The sequence below is a fragment of the Lampris incognitus genome, chromosome 16 (assembly GCF_029633865.1).
Source record: "Lampris incognitus isolate fLamInc1 chromosome 16, fLamInc1.hap2, whole genome shotgun sequence".
Lineage (NCBI taxonomy): Eukaryota > Metazoa > Chordata > Actinopteri > Lampriformes > Lampridae > Lampris > Lampris incognitus.
In genome coordinates, this window is record NC_079226.1 from 41,927,987 (window position 1) to 41,950,093 (window position 22,107).

A 22,107-nucleotide genomic window follows, 5' to 3' on the forward strand; every position below is an offset into this window, starting at 1 on the left:
TGTGTTCATGCATTAGTGTATTAGTTCTGAATTGATGGAGAACAGGGCTGCTCTGTCTCCAGCCTCATTATTCTCCACTCACTGACCTGGACGGGCACTCTGTGTATGAGGAGCATATTTGTGAGTGTGCGTATATGTTGAGAGACAGGTTAACAGTGGTACAGAGATTTTGTGTGTACCGCTTCCTAACGTCACAAAATTTAGTTTAATAGGTATAAATTGGTTATATATATATATATATATATATATATATTCTTTTTTCTTTGGATTCCCCCCTCCTTTTTTTTCTCCCCAATTGTACTTGGCCAATTACCCAATTTTTCCGAGTTGTCCCAGTCTCTGCTCCACCCCCTCTGCTGATCCAGGGAGGGCTGCAGACTACCACATGCCTCCTCCCATACATGTGGAGTCACCAGCTGCTTCTTTTCACCTGACAGTGAGGAGTTTCACCAGGGGGGACGTAGGATCACGCTATTCCCCTCAGTTCCCCCTGCTCTCTGAACAGGCGCCCCGACCGACCAGAGAAGGCGCTAGTGCAGCGACCAGGACACACACCCACATCCGGCTTCCCACACCAGTACAGACACGGCCAATTGTGTTTGTAGGGACGCCCAACGATGCCAGAGGTAACACGGGGATTTGAACCAGCGATCCCCGTGTTGGTCAGCAATGAAATAGACCGCCACGCTACTCGGACGCCCATAAATTTGTAATATTAATCAGTCATATTTCTTTTTCAAATGGACATTTCGCTGATGGTTTTGTGTGTGTGTCATCAGTACTGACAAGCGATGTAGTCGACTGAAGCAATTAAAAGTCCTCGCTGCGTACTATGCTGACAGAGAAACTGATGTTTTCCTTCTCACACAGTCAGTCTTTCCCACAGCTCCTACAACTACCACAATGCAGTGCACACAAGCTTCCGTGTCGTTGTCGACAAAACAATCGCAAACGGTGAGTGGTGTGTTCAGGGTAAAGGGTGTGTGTACAGTAAGTCAGAGTACAAAACACCCCACTACGGTCTGTAGCTTCTCCAGCTGCTACGCCACATATGGTGACTTCGCTTAGCAGCCGGGAAAAAACCTAGTCTCACTGCCGTCCCAGAGACGCAGAAACAAGCCAGTCTCACTGCCGTCCCAGAGACGCAGAAACAAGCCAGTCTCACTGCCGTCCCAGAGATGCAGAAACAAGCCAGTCTCACTGCCGTCCCAGAGACGCAGAAACAAGCCAGTCTCACTGCCGTCCCAGAGATGCAGAAACAAGCCAGTCTCACTGCCGTCTCACTGCCATCCCAGAGACACAGAAAAAACCCAGTCTCACTGCCGTCCCAGAGACGCAGAAACAACCCAGTCTCACTGCTGTCCCAGAGACGCAGAAACAACCCAGTCTCACTGCCGTCCCAGAGACGCAGAAAAAACCCAGTCTCACTGCCGTCCCAGAGACGCAGAAACAACCCAGTTTCACTGCCGTCCCAGAGACGCAGAAACAACCCAGTCTCACTGCCGTCCCAGAGACGCAGAAACAACCCAGTCTCACTGCTGTCCCAGAGACGCAGAAACAACCCAGTCTCACTGCTGTCCCAGAGACAGAAAAAACCCAGTCTCACTGCTGTCCCAGAGACGCAGAAACAACCCAGTCTCACTGCCGTCCCTGAGACGCAGAAACAACCCAGTCTCACTGCTGTCCCAGAGACAGAAACAACCCAGTCTCACTGCCGTCCCTGTGACGCAGAAACAACCCAGTCTCACTGCCGTCCCTGAGACGCAGAAACAACCCAGTCTCACTGCTGTCCCAGAGACAGAAACAACCCAGTCTCACTGCCGTCCCTGTGACGCAGAAACAACCCAGTCTCACTGACGTCCCAGAGACGCAGAAACAACACAGTCTCACTGCCGTCCCAGAGTGCAGAAACAACCCAGTCTCACTGCTGTCCCAGAGACGCAGAAACAACCCAGTCTCACTGACGTCCCAGAGACGCAGAAACAACACAGTCTCACTGCCGTCCCAGAGTGCAGAAACAACCCAGTCTCACTGCTGTCCCAGAGACGCAGAAACAACCCAGTCTCACTGCCGTCCCTGAGACGCAGAAACAACCCAGTCTCACTGCCGTCCCAGAGACGCAGAAACAACCCAGCCTCACTGCCGTCCCAGAGTGCAGAAACAACCCAGTCTCACTGCCGTCCCAGAGACGCAGAAACAACCCAGTCTCACTGCTGTCCCAGAGACAGAAACAACCCAGTCTCACTGCCGTCCCAGAGACGCAGAAACAACCCAGTCTCACTGCCGTCCCTGAGACGCAGAAACAACCCAGTCTCACTGCCGTCCCAGAGACGCAGAAACAACCCAGTCTCACTGCCGTCCCAGAGTGCAGAAACAACCCAGTCTCACTGCCGTCCCAGAGACGCAGAAACAACCCAGTCTCACTGCTGTCCCAGAGACAGAAAAAACCCAGTCTCACTGCCGTCCCAGAGACGCAGAAACAACCCAGTCTCACTGCCGTCCCTGAGACGCAGAAACAACCCAGTCTCACTGCCGTCCCTGAGACGCAGAAACATCCCAGTCTCACTGCCGTCCCAGAGTGCAGAAAAAACCCAGTCTCACTGCCGTCCCTGAGACGCAGAAACAACCCAGTCTCACTGCTGTCCCAGAGACACAGAAACAACCCAGTCTCACTGCCGTCCCAGAGACGCAGAAACAACCCAGTCTCACTGCCGTCCCAGAGACACAGAAACAACCCAGTCTCACTGCTGTCCCAGAGACGCAGAAACAACCCAGTCTCACTGCCGTCCCTGAGACGCAGAAACAACCCAGTCTCACTGCTGTCCCAGAGACAGAAACAACCCAGTCTCACTGCCGTCCCTGTGACGCAGAAACAACCCAGTCTCACTGCCGTCCCTGAGACGCAGAAACAACCCAGTCTCACTGCTGTCCCAGAGACAGAAACAACCCAGTCTCACTGCCGTCCCTGTGACGCAGAAACAACCCAGTCTCACTGACGTCCCAGAGACGCAGAAACAACACAGTCTCACTGCCGTCCCAGAGTGCAGAAACAACCCAGTCTCACTGCTGTCCCAGAGACGCAGAAACAACCCAGTCTCACTGACGTCCCAGAGACGCAGAAACAACACAGTCTCACTGCCGTCCCAGAGTGCAGAAACAACCCAGTCTCACTGCTGTCCCAGAGACGCAGAAACAACCCAGTCTCACTGCCGTCCCTGAGACGCAGAAACAACCCAGTCTCACTGCCGTCCCAGAGACGCAGAAACAACCCAGCCTCACTGCCGTCCCAGAGTGCAGAAACAACCCAGTCTCACTGCCGTCCCAGAGACGCAGAAACAACCCAGTCTCACTGCTGTCCCAGAGACAGAAACAACCCAGTCTCACTGCCGTCCCAGAGACGCAGAAACAACCCAGTCTCACTGCCGTCCCTGAGACGCAGAAACAACCCAGTCTCACTGCCGTCCCAGAGACGCAGAAACAACCCAGTCTCACTGCCGTCCCAGAGTGCAGAAACAACCCAGTCTCACTGCCGTCCCAGAGACGCAGAAACAACCCAGTCTCACTGCTGTCCCAGAGACAGAAAAAACCCAGTCTCACTGCCGTCCCAGAGACGCAGAAACAACCCAGTCTCACTGCCGTCCCTGAGACGCAGAAACAACCCAGTCTCACTGCCGTCCCTGAGACGCAGAAACATCCCAGTCTCACTGCCGTCCCAGAGTGCAGAAAAAACCCAGTCTCACTGCCGTCCCTGAGACGCAGAAACAACCCAGTCTCACTGCTGTCCCAGAGACACAGAAACAACCCAGTCTCACTGCCGTCCCAGAGACGCAGAAACAACCCAGTCTCACTGCCGTCCCAGAGACACAGAAACAACCCAGTCTCACTGCTGTCCCAGAGACGCAGAAACAACCCAGTCTCACTGCTGTCCCTGAGACACAGAAACATCCCAGTCTCACTGCCGTCCCAGAGTGCAGAAAAAACCCAGTCTCACTGCCGTCCCAGAGACGCAGAAACAACCCAGTCTCACTGCCGTCCCTGAGACGCAGAAACAACCCAGTTTCACTGCCGTCCCAGAGACGCAGAAACAACCCAGTCTCACTGCCGTCCCAGAGTGCAGAAACAACCCAGTCTCACTGCCGTCCCAGAGACGCAGAAACAACCCAGTCTCACTGCTGTCCCAGAGACAGAAAAAACCCAGTCTCACTGCCGTCCCAGAGACGCAGAAACAACCCAGTCTCACTGCCGTCCCTGAGACGCAGAAACAACCCAGTCTCACTGCCGTCCCTGAGACGCAGAAACATCCCAGTCTCACTGCCGTCCCAGAGTGCAGAAAAAACCCAGTCTCACTGCCGTCCCTGAGACGCAGAAACAACCCAGTCTCACTGCTGTCCCAGAGACACAGAAACAACCCAGTCTCACTGCCGTCCCAGAGACGCAGAAACAACCCAGTCTCACTGCCGTCCCAGAGACACAGAAACAACCCAGTCTCACTGCTGTCCCAGAGACGCAGAAACAACCCAGTCTCACTGCTGTCCCTGAGACACAGAAACATCCCAGTCTCACTGCCGTCCCAGAGTGCAGAAAAAACCCAGTCTCACTGCCGTCCCTGAGACGCAGAAACAACCCAGTCTCACTGCTGTCCCAGAGACACAGAAACAACCCAGTCTCACTGCCGTCCCAGAGACGCAGAAACAACCCAGTCTCACTGCCGTCCCAGAGACACAGAAACAACCCAGTCTCACTGCTGTCCCAGAGACGCAGAAACAACCCAGTCTCACTGCCGTCCCTGAGACGCAGAAACAACCCAGTCTCACTGCTGTCCCAGAGACAGAAACAACCCAGTCTCACTGCCGTCCCTGTGACGCAGAAACAACCCAGTCTCACTGCCGTCCCTGAGACGCAGAAACAACCCAGTCTCACTGCTGTCCCAGAGACAGAAACAACCCAGTCTCACTGCCGTCCCTGTGACGCAGAAACAACCCAGTCTCACTGACGTCCCAGAGACGCAGAAACAACCCAGTCTCACTGCCGTCCCAGAGTGCAGAAACAACCCAGTCTCACTGCTGTCCCAGAGACGCAGAAACAACCCAGTCTCACTGACGTCCCAGAGACGCAGAAACAACACAGTCTCACTGCTGTCCCAGAGACGCAGAAACAACCCAGTCTCACTGCCGTCCCTGAGACGCAGAAACAACCCAGTCTCACTGCTGTCCCAGAGACACAGAAACAACCCAGTCTCACTGCCGTCCCAGAGACGCAGAAACAACCCAGTCTCACTGCCGTCCCAGAGACACAGAAACAACCCAGTCTCACTGCTGTCCCAGAGACGCAGAAACAACCCAGTCTCACTGCTGTCCCTGAGACACAGAAACATCCCAGTCTCACTGCCGTCCCAGAGTGCAGAAAAAACCCAGTCTCACTGCCGTCCCAGAGACGCAGAAACAACCCAGTCTCACTGCCGTCCCTGAGACGCAGAAACAACCCAGTCTCACTGCCGTCCCAGAGACGCAGAAACAACCCAGTCTCACTGCCGTCCCAGAGTGCAGAAACAACCCAGTCTCACTGCCGTCCCAGAGACGCAGAAACAACCCAGTCTCACTGCTGTCCCAGAGACAGAAAAAACCCAGTCTCACTGCCGTCCCAGAGACGCAGAAACAACCCAGTCTCACTGCCGTCCCTGAGACGCAGAAACAACCCAGTCTCACTGCCGTCCCTGAGACGCAGAAACATCCCAGTCTCACTGCCGTCCCAGAGTGCAGAAAAAACCCAGTCTCACTGCCGTCCCTGAGACGCAGAAACAACCCAGTCTCACTGCTGTCCCAGAGACACAGAAACAACCCAGTCTCACTGCCGTCCCAGAGACGCAGAAACAACCCAGTCTCACTGCCGTCCCAGAGACACAGAAACAACCCAGTCTCACTGCTGTCCCAGAGACGCAGAAACAACCCAGTCTCACTGCTGTCCCTGAGACACAGAAACATCCCAGTCTCACTGCCGTCCCAGAGTGCAGAAAAAACCCAGTCTCACTGCCGTCCCTGAGACGCAGAAACAACCCAGTCTCACTGCTGTCCCAGAGACACAGAAACAACCCAGTCTCACTGCCGTCCCAGAGACGCAGAAACAACCCAGTCTCACTGCCGTCCCAGAGACACAGAAACAACCCAGTCTCACTGCTGTCCCAGAGACGCAGAAACAACCCAGTCTCACTGCCGTCCCTGAGACGCAGAAACAACCCAGTCTCACTGCTGTCCCAGAGACAGAAACAACCCAGTCTCACTGCCGTCCCTGTGACGCAGAAACAACCCAGTCTCACTGCCGTCCCTGAGACGCAGAAACAACCCAGTCTCACTGCTGTCCCAGAGACAGAAACAACCCAGTCTCACTGCCGTCCCTGTGACGCAGAAACAACCCAGTCTCACTGACGTCCCAGAGACGCAGAAACAACCCAGTCTCACTGCCGTCCCAGAGTGCAGAAACAACCCAGTCTCACTGCTGTCCCAGAGACGCAGAAACAACCCAGTCTCACTGCCGTCCCTGAGACGCAGAAACAACCCAGTCTCACTGCCGTCCCAGAGACGCAGAAACAACCCAGCCTCACTGCCGTCCCAGAGTGCAGAAACAACCCAGTCTCACTGCCGTCCCAGAGACGCAGAAACAACCCAGTCTCACTGCTGTCCCAGAGACAGAAACAACCCAGTCTCACTGCCGTCCCAGAGACGCAGAAACAACCCAGTCTCACTGCCGTCCCTGAGACGCAGAAACAACCCAGTCTCACTGCCGTCCCAGAGACGCAGAAACAACCCAGTCTCACTGCCGTCCCAGAGTGCAGAAACAACCCAGTCTCACTGCCGTCCCAGAGACGCAGAAACAACCCAGTCTCACTGCTGTCCCAGAGACAGAAAAAACCCAGTCTCACTGCCGTCCCAGAGACGCAGAAACAACCCAGTCTCACTGCCGTCCCTGAGACGCAGAAACAACCCAGTCTCACTGCCGTCCCTGAGACGCAGAAACATCCCAGTCTCACTGCCGTCCCAGAGTGCAGAAAAAACCCAGTCTCACTGCCGTCCCTGAGACGCAGAAACAACCCAGTCTCACTGCTGTCCCAGAGACACAGAAACAACCCAGTCTCACTGCCGTCCCAGAGACGCAGAAACAACCCAGTCTCACTGCCGTCCCAGAGACACAGAAACAACCCAGTCTCACTGCTGTCCCAGAGACGCAGAAACAACCCAGTCTCACTGCTGTCCCTGAGACACAGAAACATCCCAGTCTCACTGCCGTCCCAGAGTGCAGAAAAAACCCAGTCTCACTGCCGTCCCTGAGACGCAGAAACATCCCAGTCTCACTGCCGTCCCAGAGACGCAGAAACAACCCAGTCTCACTGCCGTCCCTGAGACGCAGAAACATCCCAGTCTCACTGCCGTCCCAGAGTGCAGAAAAAACCCAGTCTCACTGCCGTCCCTGAGACGCAGAAACAACCCAGGCTCACTGCCGTCCCAGAGACGCAGAAACAACCCAGGCTCACTGCCGTCCCTGAGACGCAGAAACAACCCAGGCTCACTGCCGTCCCAGAGACAGAAAAAACCCAGTCTCACTGCCGTCCCAGAGACGCATAAACAACCCAGTCTCACTGCCGTCCCAGAGACGCAGAAACAACCCAGTCTCACTGCCGTCCCAGAGACGCAGAAACAACCCAGTCTCACTGCCGTCCCAGAGACGCAGAAACAATGGGGGGCCGCTGCAGGTGTCTTTCACGTGTCCACCTGCTGCAGGTCGACAGACATGAGGTCGAGAATCGATGAATTCTCCCTTTATCACCATAACGACCGGGATTTTACGCCTACCTAAAACGACCATGGGCGGTCAAAATGACGGCCGGTTTTTAACCTCTATATTTTGTCAAGATAAATACAACGTAGAGATGTTAATGTATTGCATATGTTAGTATGTCTGTTACGAAACTGACATCAAAATTAACATTTTAACAACTTTAATACTATTTTTCAAACAATTGAAAATGGCCGCTGTCCAACAGCATCTGTAACCAGACATGTTGGCAATAATCAAAAATCAAGTTTAGACTATTTCTCTACACTGGAGGACACTAGTGTGTTTCTAGGACAGAGCAACGAATTCCACGAAGGAAATGATGTGACCGACACACGTCATAAATTGTGACATGATGCACACAGTGACACACAAATTACGAGACAGTCATGTTGACCGCACATGGTCGTTTTAGGCAGCTCCTGTGCAACTGATCTAAAACTAATTTTAATGCAAATATATGCAATTTTAGGAGCACCCATGGAGCAGTAGGTCTGTATCTTTTTTTCCCGCAAAGTTATTAAACTTTGAAAATCCAAAATCGTCAAAACGACAGCTCTGGTCGTTCATTTGTGGTTGTCAGATGAACTCAGCACATCAGGACTTGTAAATGTATGGGGTCCTAACAAAATGACATCAAGTCGTTCGATATGTCCCTGCCAACTTCAGCTGTGTGTGTTTTACCTCCACTGGGGGGTGATGGTAGTTTGTGTGTGTGTAGGCTGTGGTGGGATGGGGTTGTTGCCTTACCTCCATCGCCAGCTGCAGTGCCTGATGTGTGTGCGGGTAGGGAGGCGAGGGTCGGTGCATACTGCTGGCCACAGCATTATGGATCCTCAGCGCTGACTGAAAATCAGACTAGAGTCCACAGGGGATTAGGCAGGATGAGCACCCAGGAAGAAGAATGCACTTCACACCAAGAACCAGCAGAGAGAGAGGAACACTCTAACCATCTGTCTGCTCTTTGTTCATCTGTCCTCCATCCTAACTGAACCAATCAGGATCAAGCAATACATTTATGAAAAGAAGAAGTTTGCAAAACACACTGCTTGAACTGGACAACGTTGTGCTGCTAGAAATCCACCTGCCAGCTGTAGTCATGAGATAACTGTAGCTACGCCTGTGCCAAGTTAAAGTGTAAGTTTCAACAGTGTTACACTGAGCCTTTACATGTCATGAGCTGGAAGATCACGTGTTAACTTCTGCTCAACAGTACTGAGCTGCAACAGGCATTTAGCTAACTTCTTTTAGCAACACAGGTAGTTGCAGCCAAGACATGCCCACAACATCCGCCCACTGAGTACTTCAGGGTGAAAAAGATGTAGTCAGAAACACTGCTTCATTAAAGCCCAGAGTAAATGCAGCTTATTCCAAGGCTCCTGTACACCATCAGGTCTGCAGCCTCATTTCCCTGTGACCAGGCCATGGCACCACTTCTGGACAAGAAGAGACCAATGTGGGCGGCACAACTCCTGCACACACACCCTCCCCTCACGTTTTATCCTCGCTGGCTTGGATGTCAAAGACCACCCAGGTGTTTTTGGACACAGTATAATTACACATCTTCCTCAGGCTCCATTCTCTCAGTATTACCTTGTGTAGCAGTGCCAGCACCAGCTCGATGTCACTCTGACTCTGAGGATCCGGCAGACAGCCCTGCACCTGCTTTAGTGACAGCAGCAACTCCTCCAACTCTGACATAGACAAAGGTACACAATTAGCTCAACAATACCTCACTCACACTAATCTAGACTCATACACAGGATGTCATCGTCTATGTGAAACCAACCTTAAATGTATATTATTTGACATTTTAACTAATCAAGCGTTCAAATCCTCTCAATACGGGGCATCTGGGTAGCGTGGCGGTCTATTCCGTTGCCTACGAACCCGGGGAAGGCGGTTCGATTCCCCGTGTTACCGCCGGCTTGGTCGGGCGTCCCTACAGACACAGCTGGCTGTGTCTGCGGGTGGGAAGCCAGATGTGGGCATGTGTCCTGGTTGCTGCACTAGTACCTCCTCTGGTCGGTCAGGGCGCCTGTTCAAGGTGGAACTGGGGGAATAGCAAATTCCTCCCATGCGTTACGTCCCCCTGGCAAAATTCCTCACTGTCAGGTGAAAAGACGCGGCCAGCGACATGTGTCGGAGGAGACATGTGGTAGTCTGCAGCTCTCCTCAGAGCAGCAGAGGGGGTGGAGCAGCGACCAGGAAGGCTTGGAAGAGTTGGGTAACTGGCTGGATACAATTGGGGAGAAAAAAAGGGGAAAAATCCCCCCCCCCCCCAAAAAATCCTCTCAATACTTCTAAAGTGGGTCCGCGGTGGTGTAGCGGTCTAAGCATCGGCTTTGTGTCGATGCAGTTGCCCACTGGGGACCGGGGTTCGCGCTCCGGTCTCGTCAGATCCGACTATGGCTGGACTCGACGAAGCAGCAATAATTGGCAGCGCTGTCTTCAGGAGGGTGGAGTTGGCTTGTGTTCGTCACGTGACTGCGTCTCTGTGTGTCAGAAAAAGCAGTGGTTCGGCCTGGAGTCGCCTTGTCACGAAAGTGGGGAGGCGTCTCCTTCGAGACTGCCGGCCGCAGACATGCAGCTGGCAAACGCATGCAGTACGAGGGTGGGTGTTTGAACTAAAATAGGGAGTGATTGGCCACTAAATTGGGTGGAAAAAGGGAAAAATCATAAATAAATCGAAGAAAAAACACAACCTTCTAAAGTGATGGTTGTAGAATAAACTGCTGTGTTCATTTCCCATTTAGATTTTCGTCGTCCCTTTCAATCATTTGTGTGTAGCTTCTCCCATACAGCTCTGGCCCATCTCACTCTCCATCACCCATACACATCACTCAATAAGATGGAGGAGCAGCCAGCCCGCAGGTGAAGGGTTGAAGCTTTGATTTTACGTCATCTGCTTGCGGTCTGTGGTGCAGTGAGATGAGAGGTGAGGCTATCAAACAGCAAGTAGTTTTACATCCTCAGCCTCTGAATTCCAGTGACTCCAGTGAGCTGAGAGGGGAGGACACCAACTCCTACTTCTAGGGGCTGTGCATAATACTTCAGCTTCAGCCTGAAGCATAATGGCTAGTGAACATCAGTAGGGGTTGCTGAGTGACAGTGACTGAAAAGCAAGCGACAGGGCGTCCGGGTGGCGTGGCATTCTACTCCATTGCCTACCAACATGGGGATCGCCGGTTCAAATCCCCGAGTTACCTCCAGCTTGGTCGGGCGTCCCTACAGACACAATTGGCCGTGTCTGCAGGTGGAAGGCTGGATGTGGGTACCTGGTCACTGCACTAGCACCTCCTCTGGTCGGTCGGGGTGCCTGTTCGGGGGGAGGGGGAACTGGGGGGAATAGCGTGATCCTCCCATGCGCTACGTCCCCCTGGTGAAACTCCTCACTGTCAGGTGAAAAGAAGCGGCTGGCGACTCCACATCTATCGGAGGAGGTATGTGGCCCTCCCCGGCTCAGCAGAGGGGGTGGAGCAGCGACTGGGACGACTTGGAAGAGTGGGGTAGTTGGTCGGATACAATTGGGAGAAAAAGCGGGGAAAATCCAAAAAAGAAAAAAGAAAGAAAAGCAAGCGACACATCCGTCCCACTCCCCGGGTTCCAGGAATCCAAAACACAGCAGCCGAGGCCAACCGAGTTGTTTCTGTTGTTGTTTGATGCTCCCCCCCCCCCCCCCCACCCAAAAGACTTTGCCCACACACTCAGTCCTCAGCAAAATATGCAGCGCTCACAGCAGACTGACATTAACTAAAAACTTTATACTGACCACAAAGATGACACAAAAATCAGCGATCAATGATGCCCGTCACCTTTCAAATACTTATTGTACTGAAGTGTATGTGATGGCAGAGAGAAGCTCACGGTCCCTTAATACAGCATTTTTCAATACTGGAGTTGCAATCCATCTCATCGAAGTACACACATCACTTCTACCCTGTGTGTGTCCGTCCTTGGGTTGTTTGCGTCATAGAAAAATCCTAACATAGTTTAATTAACTTGCCTCAAGACTCTCCTGTCTCCCCCCCCTCCCTGAGGAATTCCCTCCCTGACTGCAGAAATCTCTTCCTTACATTCCAGCCTCCCATAATTACACTCTCTTCTCCTTCCTGTCCTCTCTCCTGTCCTTCCTACACATCCTTTCCATTTCATGTCCAGGGTTTTGAATTCCTCCCCTCTGCCGTGTCACCAGTTTGCTCTCCTTTCTCTCGGCCTTCGCTACAGGAATTACCTGCAATACTACAATGTCTGCGAGAGTGTGTTAATGTGTACTGACAGATGACGTCAGTTACCCAATAGTGTGTGTGTGTGCTGGGTGCCCAGTGGTGGCTGCTGCGGTGTGTGCGAATCCAGTAGAAATGTCGGGTTGTCGATTCCGATGTGCGGGTTCTGGGAGAGCTTCCTGAGTCTCAGAGAGGCGTTCAAGTCCAGTTGCCTTCCCTCCTCCTCTCTACGTCGACGAAGATCCTCCTAACACACACACAAAAAAATGAAAGCGCACATTCATGGTATAGCACATGTCATCATGTGTAGTCACATATGTTAAGTTTCCACAAGTAATGATCACGTACCCCACTGCATCAAATCAAGTATTCCCATTTAGAGTCCTTGTTAAACTACAGCAGCTTTAATCAGTAATAGCTGCGGAGCTCCTAGTGTGTAGCCGAATTGGTCCTTGTTCATATCTCTAGTGACGTTCACATGACTGGTGCTTACACTGAAAAGGGAGATAAGGTGTAATCTAGTGCTTTGCCTTCTGGCCAGGGACAACACACAGTGATTAAGAGGCAGCTTTAGTCCATTCTTTGGGTAAGTAGGAATATACACGCTTGGAACTTTTGTTGTACCTTAAAGAAATATGATAGATTACCATATTTCCCAGACTACACGTCACACCGGAGTACAAGTCACCCTGGAGTACAAGTCGCACCGGAGTACAAGTCACACCGGAGTACAAATCGCACCAGAGTACAAGTCGCACTGCAGTACACGTCGCACTGGACTACACGTCGCACCGGAGTACAAGTCACACCGGAGTACAAGTCGCACCGGAGTACAAGTCACACCGGAGTACAAGTCGCACCGGAGTACAAGTCGCACCGGAGTACAAGTTGCACTCAGCAAAAAACATGTTGCGAGGGAAAACAAAAAACACAATGAGTCACGTCGCTGTACAAGTTGCATTTATATGGTGGTAATGATGCGCGGGCCAGGGTCTTTTAATACCCACCCTCAACCCCGTTATGAGAGCCAATCCGCACCGCCGGACTCGGCTGGAACATGCGTTAATTAACCACCCGAACCCAGCCCCCAAACCTTCAAATGTAGCCCAGGCTACAGCAAAGTGAGCAGTGTTGCACTATTTGATTTGAGGGTTGTTTGCCCAGCATAATATATGGATTGTAAGGCACAGCCTGTTGTACCTTAGCCTGTTAGCATCTGGGTCTACGCTGCTACAGAAATATGCTAACTGTTCCAAACAGTGTTCCTTATTGTTGAATAGCAGCAAAACAAGAAACCTATCATTAAAGACATCAACCGTGTCGCTTTCCATCTCGCTCGCTTGCATACGGATACGTGTATACACACACACACACACACATGCACACACACACACATACACAGAGGTGTGCATGAGCCATTGAACGTGTTCATGTTCCTGGTGAACAGTGAGCTGAATCTATCCATTTGCAACTAATGAACGTGAATGTGAGCAACATTCACTCCCACAAGAGTGAACGACGCCCACGCACTGTATTTTACGGCACGCGACATGGCTCGTGCACCTGGCAGTTCAGACGCAGCTACCGGTACTGCTGAAGCCAGCTCATATGAATAGTTGGGAGTTTCATGAACAAATCAGTACAGATCCCAATGGAAAAAAAGTCACATTTCTATGCAAATTGTGCCCGCTGGGTCTGAAAAAACAAGTCTGAACGTCAGCCACATCGGCAACGAATTTGAGACGACACAGTGAGCTGACGCATCTGAACAGCTCATTAAAAAAAAAGAAAAGAAAAAAAACCGGAACAAATGAACGAGAACTAATTCATTTTTTGGGACTGTGAACTTAGTTCAAAATTCAAAATTGTGGACTATGAACATGAACTGGTTCATTTCTTTGAGCTAGCTCTTGTGAAGTGTAAACTTGGACAACAATACTCACACGCGTGTGCCTAGATATTAATCCATGAATATCACAAACAGAATCGGAGACAAGGGACAACCCTGGCGGAGTCCGACACCCACCGAAAACGTGTTTGACTTTGTGCCGAGAATATGGACACAGCTCTCACTTTGGTTATACAAGGATCGGATGGCTTGTGGCAACTGCCCCGGTACTCCATACTCCCTCAGTAACCCCCCACAGAGTGCCCTGGGGTACACAGTCATAAGCCTTCCCCAAGGCCACAAAACACATGTAGACTGGCTGGTCAAACTCCCAGGCCTCCCTCAGCACTTTCGCAAGGGTAAAGAGTTGGTCCGTTGTTCCACGGCCAGGACAGAATCCGCATTGTTCATCCTGGATCTGAGGTTCGACAATCGGGTCGAACCTCAGAAAGCACCCTAGAGAAGACTTTCCCAGGGAGGCTAAATAGTGTGATGCCCTGATAATTGGAGCACACCCTCCGGTCCCCCTTTCTGAATATGGGAACCATCACCCCAGTCTGCCACTCCACAGGTACTGTCCCCAACCGCCACGCGACACTGGAGAGGCGTGTCAGCCAAGACAGCCTAACAATGTCCAGAGACTTCAGCATCTCAGGGCAAATCTCATCCACACCCGGCACCTTGCCACCGAAGAGCTTCTCAACTACCTCAGAGACCTCTGCCAGGGATATGGGTGGGGTTTCCCCCAAGTCTTCAGACTCTACCTCCTCCACTGAGGACATGTTAGCCAGTTCAGGAGCTCCTCAGTGTTCTTTCCACCGCCCAACAACATCCCCAGTCTGGGCAAGCAGTTCCCCTCCCCGGCTGAACACAGCCTGAGTCATGCCCTTCTTTTCCTTCCTGAGTCACCAGATGGTTTGCCTGAACTTCCTTGAGGCCAACTGAAAGTCCTTCTCTAAAGCCTTGCCAAACCCCTCCCACACCCAAGTTTTTGCTTCTGTGACTGCCGAAGCAGCAGCCCTTCTGGCCTCCCAGTACCTGTCTGCTGCTTCAGGAGACCCCTGGGTCAACCAAGCCCAAAAGGCCTCCTTCTTCAGCCAGAGGGCTTCCCTCACTGTCGGTGTCCACCAGTGGGTTCTTAGCTTGCCACCTTGACAAGCACCGATGACCTTATGACCACAGCTCCTACCTGCATCTGCAATAGAGGCTTTGAACATGGCCCACTCAGACTCCATGTCCCTAGCCTCCCTCAGGATACACGAGAACATCTTCCGGAGGTGGGAGTTGAACACCTTATGGGCAGGGGCCTCCGCCAGACGTTCCCAGTTCACCCTCACTACACATTGGGTTTGCCAGGTCTGTCCGGCAGCCTTCCCAACCATCTGATGCCATCTGATCCAACTCACCACCAGGTGGTGATCAGTTGACAGGTCTTCTCCTCTCTTCACCTGATTGTCCAAAACATACAGCCGCAGATCTGATGATACGACCACAAAGTGTATCATCGATCTTCGGCCTAAGATGTTCTGGTACCAAGCACACTTATGAACTACCTTATGTTCGAACATGGTGTTTGTTATGACCAATCCATGATTCGAACAGAAGTCAATAGCAAGGCACCGCTCGGGTTCAGATCGGGGGAGGCCGTTCCTCCCAATCACACCCCTCCAGGTTTCTCCATCATTGCCCACGTCAGCATTGAAGTCCTTCAGCAGAACTATGAGTGCCCATGCAGAACCCTATCCAGAACACCACCCAGAGACTCCAAGAAGGCCGGATACTCCAAACTGCTATTCAGTGCATAAGCACACACAACAGTCAGAACCTTCCCCCCAGCAACTCGCAGTCGTACAGAGGCGAACCTCTCATTACCCGGGGAGAACTCCAACATGGCGGCGCTTAACCGAGGACTTGTGAGTATCCCCACACCTGCCTGGCACCTGTCACCTTGGCCAACTCCACAAAAGTAGAGTCCAGCCCCTCTCTAGGAATTTGGTACCAGAGCCCATGCTATGTGTGGAGGTGAGCCCAACTACGTATATCTAGTTGGTACTGCTTCACCTCTTACACCAGCTCAGGCTCCTTCCCTGCCAGAGAGATGATATTCCATGTCCCAAGGACCAGTCCGCGATGCCGGAAATTGGCGTGCCCTGGCCCCTGCTTTTGCCTGTCACCTGGCCTGCATTACACTTTACCCCAGTGGGGTGACATTCATTGCATTCATAATCTATATCATATAAATTTTCTGAATTTGCAGAGGTTTTTTTTTCTCCTGCGTACAGTATCTGAGTCACATGATTTACAGGCTTAGAAGAGGTTTTGTACTCTTCTGCAATAAGCCAACATGTAATTCTTGGTTTAGGTTTGTGCACCATCCACTCTAGCATTGTTTTTCCTGTACATAACATTTACCTTATTTTTCTGCCTTATATGGGGGGTGTTATCATAGCACTCTTTTCAGTAGTGATTATTATTATTTGCACAAGCAGAAATGGATTCAACTGATGCCTTTTGTTAAAACACCAAATCTAGCTGTTCAAAGGCACACATCTGTGGGCTGACTCGCGGTTTTAGCCTTCACCAAGAGGGCACTGAAAAGGATTACCAGTCAAAATGTAATTCAAATGGGTTTATGATGCAATCTGTTTCTTGCAAGCTTTTCTCTCAGTAATTAACCTGTAGTGACTATTTAAAGCCATTTTATCAACACTTTTATAGTGAATGATGTGAATGATGTTTTTTTTTGCCGTTAATTGGTCATTCTTGGTCTTGCACACTTAACTACATATTATGCATCAAATATTCGCCGGTAGAGTTTTTTGAAATTTTGGAACAATTACTGTGTGACAGGGCACTATGAGTGAAACAGCACATAGGGACTTCCTAACAGTAAGCTTTGCCTTACAGCATACAAATATCATTTATTGAAATGTGTTTTTTGAAAGGGCTGTGTAAAAGGTTGTAAGAGTGTAGTGTCTGTGTAAGACAAGACCACAAGTGTGTGTCAACCTATATATACCTGATGTTGTCTTATCCTCTCCAGTTGTGCAGATCTTCTTACGGGCAGGGTTCGACTCCCCAGGTCCCCCGGACAGTCCACTGCCATTTCCCTGTGCTGCTGGCCTCCCCTTACCTCCTCCTCCACACCGCCTCCGCCCTCCCCATCCCCCCCAACATGGCCGTTTAGATGGGAGGTCGTCATTTCTCACACAGACTTAGAGCAGGAGAATATGTGGGGGTATATGTATTTGTGATGCTTTTGTGAGTGTATGTATGTATGTATGTATGTGTGTGTGTGTGTGTGTGTGTGTGTGTGTGTGTGTGTGTGTGTGTGTGTGTGAGTGAGTTTGTCTGTGTGTGTGTGTTTAACTGTTAGAGACCACCTAGGAGGGCAGTTCAGTAAACAGGGGAGCCATGACACCCTCCACTGGAATACCTGAGCAAAGATGAGAAAAAATAACGAGTTAGTTTCAGTCGTGCCATTCTACAGCCCTCAGTCTGAATTCAGTGTGTCAGGGGGGTTAAATGGTAACAAATGCACAAAACAGCTACACATGGTTATCAAAGATGCAAGGATTATCTGACATACCCCCCCCCACACTTTTTCTCCCCAATTGCATTCGGCCAATTACCCCACTCTTGTGAGCCATCCTGGTTGCTGCTCCACCCCCTCTGCCGATCCGGGGAGGGCTGCAGACTACCACATGCCTCCTCCGATACATGTGGAGTCGCCAGCCGCTTCCTTTCACCTGACAGTGAGGAGTTTCACCAGGGGGATATAGCGTGTGGGAGGATCACACTATCACCCCCAGTTCCCTCTCCCCCCTGAACATGTGTCCCGACTGACCAGAGGAGGTGCTAGTGCAGCAACCAGGACACACACCCACATCTGGCTTCCCACCCACAGACACAGCCAATTGTGTCTGTAGGGACGCCCGACCAAGCTGGAGGTAACATGGGGATTCAAACCACCAATCCCTGTGTTGGTAGGCAACGGAATAGACCGCTACGCTACCCGGATGCCCCATCTGAGACACTTAACAGCTACAGACAAGACATCCATCCATCCATTATCCAGCACTTTGAACTGCGGCTGGTGGAAATGTCCAGATATTCATGTAGGCTTCATGTCTGACAGGCTGCTATTGTCTTGCAGAGCTCCATCAGGAGTTTTTATAAAGAGCATCTTGACTAGCTACTACCCTGCAGTACTACCCTGCAGTACTACCCCGCAGCACTACCCCGCAGCACTACCCTGCAGGACTACCCTGCTATCCTTGTCCTGGTTTTAGACTAGCGAGATGTGAAAGTGGATGCTGTGTATAGCATGCGATGCTAGCTTGCAGGGATTCATGACATGGTTTGACTTATCATTACTGTCAAAATACTTCAACAAAGGTAAAACTACCAACTCGAACACGATTGTACCATCTGGAAAATGCAGCAAATACTGAAGCTTGGAGAAAAAAATGACAAATGACCCGGTGACTCAGAGACTTTCATGCTTTGAGAAACAGAAGACACCCATGCCTCCTCCAAATCATCTACCGCAATCATCGCCCCCTTACTCTCTGTCCATGTTTAGAGACCATGGCGCCCTTCTAGACGTCCCCGCCACACACACACACACACGTAACTATGACAACGGCTTTGTCAGCAGCCGGGAGGTCCCCTGCCTCTCTCTCTCACACACACACACACACACACCATGAGGAGAGGACTATGAAGGAGAATGTTGGCGGGAGGAGTGGGTGGAAGAGAAAAATGGATGGGGGAGGTGGGGACGGTTGGGGGGGGGGTGTAGAAGAGATGGACTGGGGGAGAAATGTTGGGGGATGTATGCCTTATCTTACGGTGCCATGATTACAACAGCAGCCAGTCGATAGCTTATCTCTAAACAGCAGGAGTGCAAACAAACAGGGAAAAGTACACCGCTGCGAGGTGACAGAGCAAAGGTCCCATGATGCCTTGGTGAGGAATGCCGGGGAGCATGGGAACAACATTCCATTGATGGGCGAGGGGAGTGAGCTTGTGTGTGTGTGTGTGTGTGTTAGTGGTGGGCAATATGGCCAAAATCTTCTATCATGGTATATGTAATGTAATATCACCAACAGTATATATCACAATATAATAACTGTTCATAAAAATACTTCGTCACACGACAGAGGTCGCACCACCATTTTTTTTGCTACTTTATCAATCCCCGTGGGGCAATTCTTTCTCTGCATTTAACCCATCCTAGCTGTGTAGCTAGGAGCAGTGGGCAGCCATCGTGCGGCTCCCGGGGACCAGCTCCAGTTCGTCTTGCCATGCCTTGCTCAGGGGCACAGGCAGGAGTATTAACCCCAACATGCATGTCTTTTTGATGGTGGGGGAAACCAGAACACCCGGAGAAACCCCACCGCAGACATGGGGAGAACATGCAAACCCCACACAGAGGACGACCTGGGATGACCCCCTCCCCTGTAGTTCGAACCCAGGACCCTCTTGCTGTGAGGCGACAGCACTAACCACTGCGCCACCGTGCCACCAAGTGACAAGTTCTTCTCCTTCATCTTAGGTTGGCTGGATGCCTCCTCTGGCCCGGCATTTACAATTTCATACTCCTTCCTGTTTCCTTGTCACCCCTCATGTCTTTTTTTTTTCCTTCTTCTTCTTGGGTTTTACACCGGCTGGCAACTGACGTTCTGGTGCATTACCCTCACCAGCTGGTATGGAGTGTATGCTGCTGCCCAAACCACATGAACCAGCTCCCGCAGTTGAAACAGCACTGCCAAATCTCTACTGGTGGACACATTTCTACTGTCGCACAGTAGATACCATCACACCGCCCAATCCTAGTGTGGGTGTGTGTCTGTATGTGTGTGTGTCTGTCAGTCACCAAAACAAACTGGCCTTGAATCAGAGCTGTGGGGCCTGTTCAGCGTTTCCCCCTCTCGCTCTCATGGCTGTTTGGCGACAGAGAGACGTGTGTCTGCAACCACCTGCAGCTTACAGCAGCACTACACAAGCAAAAGCACCTTTTTTTAGACCCCCCCCCCCTTTTCTCCCCAACTGTACCCGGCCAATTACCCCACTCTTCCGAGCTGTCCCGGTCGCTGCTCCACCCCCTCTGCCGATCAGGGAGGGCTGCAGACTACCACATGCCTCCTCCGATACATGTGGAGTCGCCAGCCGCTTCTTTTCACCTGACAGTGAGGAGTTTCACCAGGGGGACGTAGCGTGTGGGAGGATCACGCTATTGCCCCCAGTCCCCCCCCCCCGAACAGGTGCCCCGACCGACCAATGGAAGCGCTAGTGCAGCAACCATGACACATACCCACATCCGGCTTGCCACCCACAGACACGGCCAATTGTGTCTGTAGGGACGCTCGATCAAGCCGGCGATAACACGGGGATTCGAACTGACGATCCCCGTGATGGTAGGCAATGGAATGAACTGCTTTTTTATACAGAGTTATTAAACTTTGAAAATCCAAAATGGTCCAAATGACCGTTTTGGTCATTTTTCAAGTAAAACAACTGTGTTATACAACAAGAAAATATGACACAATATGTTGTTAGAACTTCTGCACTTGCATTACGTTTGAATACGTGCCTTGATAATAACAAAATGCTGGGCCTGATTCTTAAAATAAATGAAAAGTAGAGAACTGCCACGGTCTGTCTCTCACTCACCAAGGTGTCCGCTGTATCGTATTGAATCCTTGAGCCCCAAGTCGTGAGACTTATCGAACCGTGAGATTTGTGAATCGTCCCACCTCTACTAAACAGTAATTCCTAATGCCTCCTTTGGCTTCACGTTTGGTCCGAACTCACAATTAAGCGATAATAGGCATAAAAATATGCAAGCAACATGCATATTTACATGCTGTATGCAAGCCATAAAAACCAGTCTAAAAACACAGGTCAGATGTGACTTTGCAGTGTTGACTGCTGGCACTGTGCTCAGACTGCAGTGAGTAGGAAAGTGTGTAGGACCACCTGACCAGCACTCCTGAAGGTCCAGCTCTGCAACCGCTTAGTCTTCCTCACACTATGGCTTTTCTTTGACTGCTAGAGGGCTTTAGGTGGTAACATCACCAGCAGAACAACAAAACTCCAGGGACAAATGTCATTCCCCTGAATCTCACTCATAAGCTCGAAGCAAAACTAACTCGTTGGACATCATTCAGGACAACAAACTATTAGAACTTGTTGAGGTCTTTTCATACAGGCACTTCTCCAAAACAGTAACCCGAGCTATTTTGGGTCCTTATCTTATCTGTAAGTCAGCTGTTTTAGGGTGATCAGAAAAAAAGAAAATGGTTGGGTTACCCACCAGTTTCCTAAGCAGCGAGAGGGATGTATCAGGCTGAACAAGGTCTGCAAACTCCTACATTACTTCATCCATGTGCTGAGATTGATGGCTCGGTTACAGATAAGCAGCAATCTACAGACCTGTAAGACTACTCTCTTTTAGAGAAACAAATCTCTGCAGACGGTGCCACAGAATTACAGACCCATTTCCAGACTCCCCTTCTTATCTAGACTCATTGAAAATGTGGTCCTTAATTCTCTGGTGCAGTTTTACCACCAAGCATTCTTCTTAGGGTCACAAAGGTATTTTACTTAAACATCATACCAATACTTGATGTAACTGCTGCATCTGACCCCAGCGATTCGGCTACAGTGCCTTTCTAAATCCTAACATTTGTGTAGGTAAACCTGGAACTGGTCTCCAGGGATTTTTATGATTTCATAATAGCTCCAAAGCCCATCCAGATTTAAAGAGCACATTGAATGGGAAGACATTCATTGGCGTGACAAAGAAGGTCAGGATTAGGAACGAGTACATTAGAGGGACCGCTCAGGTTGGACGGTTTGGAGACAAAGCAAGAAAGACAAGTTTGAGATAGCTTGAACATGTGTGGAGGAGAGATGCTGGGTATATTGGGAGAAGGATGCTGAATATGGAGCTGCCAGGGAAGAGGAGAAGAGGAAGGCCAAAGAGGAGGTTTATGGATGTGGTGAGGGAGGACATGCAGGTGGCTGGTGTGACAGAGGAAGATGCAGAGGACAGGAAGAGATGGAAACGGATGATCCGCTGTGGCACCCCCTAATGAGAGCAGCTGAAAGTAGTAGTAGTAGCAGTAATAGTAGATTGAATGGGAAGACATGATCCCT

The 22,107-nt window shown here is 50.9% G+C and overlaps 1 protein-coding gene across 1 annotated transcript in view; it reads right to left on the reverse strand.

Moving 5' to 3' along the window:
• pals1a (protein associated with LIN7 1, MAGUK p55 family member a) overlaps positions 1 to 22,107 on the reverse strand; it is a 68,506-nt gene that overhangs the window by 29,598 nt on the left and 16,801 nt on the right. The window contains exons 2-5 of the mRNA XM_056295620.1: positions 16,961 to 17,377; positions 12,123 to 12,300; positions 9,421 to 9,521; positions 8,578 to 8,685 (exon numbers count right to left, since the gene is read on the reverse strand). Coding sequence (XP_056151595.1) covers positions 8,578 to 8,685; positions 9,421 to 9,521; positions 12,123 to 12,300; positions 16,961 to 17,143 — 570 coding nt within the window. The 5' untranslated portion in view covers positions 17,144 to 17,377. The remainder of the gene's footprint in view (positions 1 to 8,577; positions 8,686 to 9,420; positions 9,522 to 12,122; positions 12,301 to 16,960; positions 17,378 to 22,107) is intronic.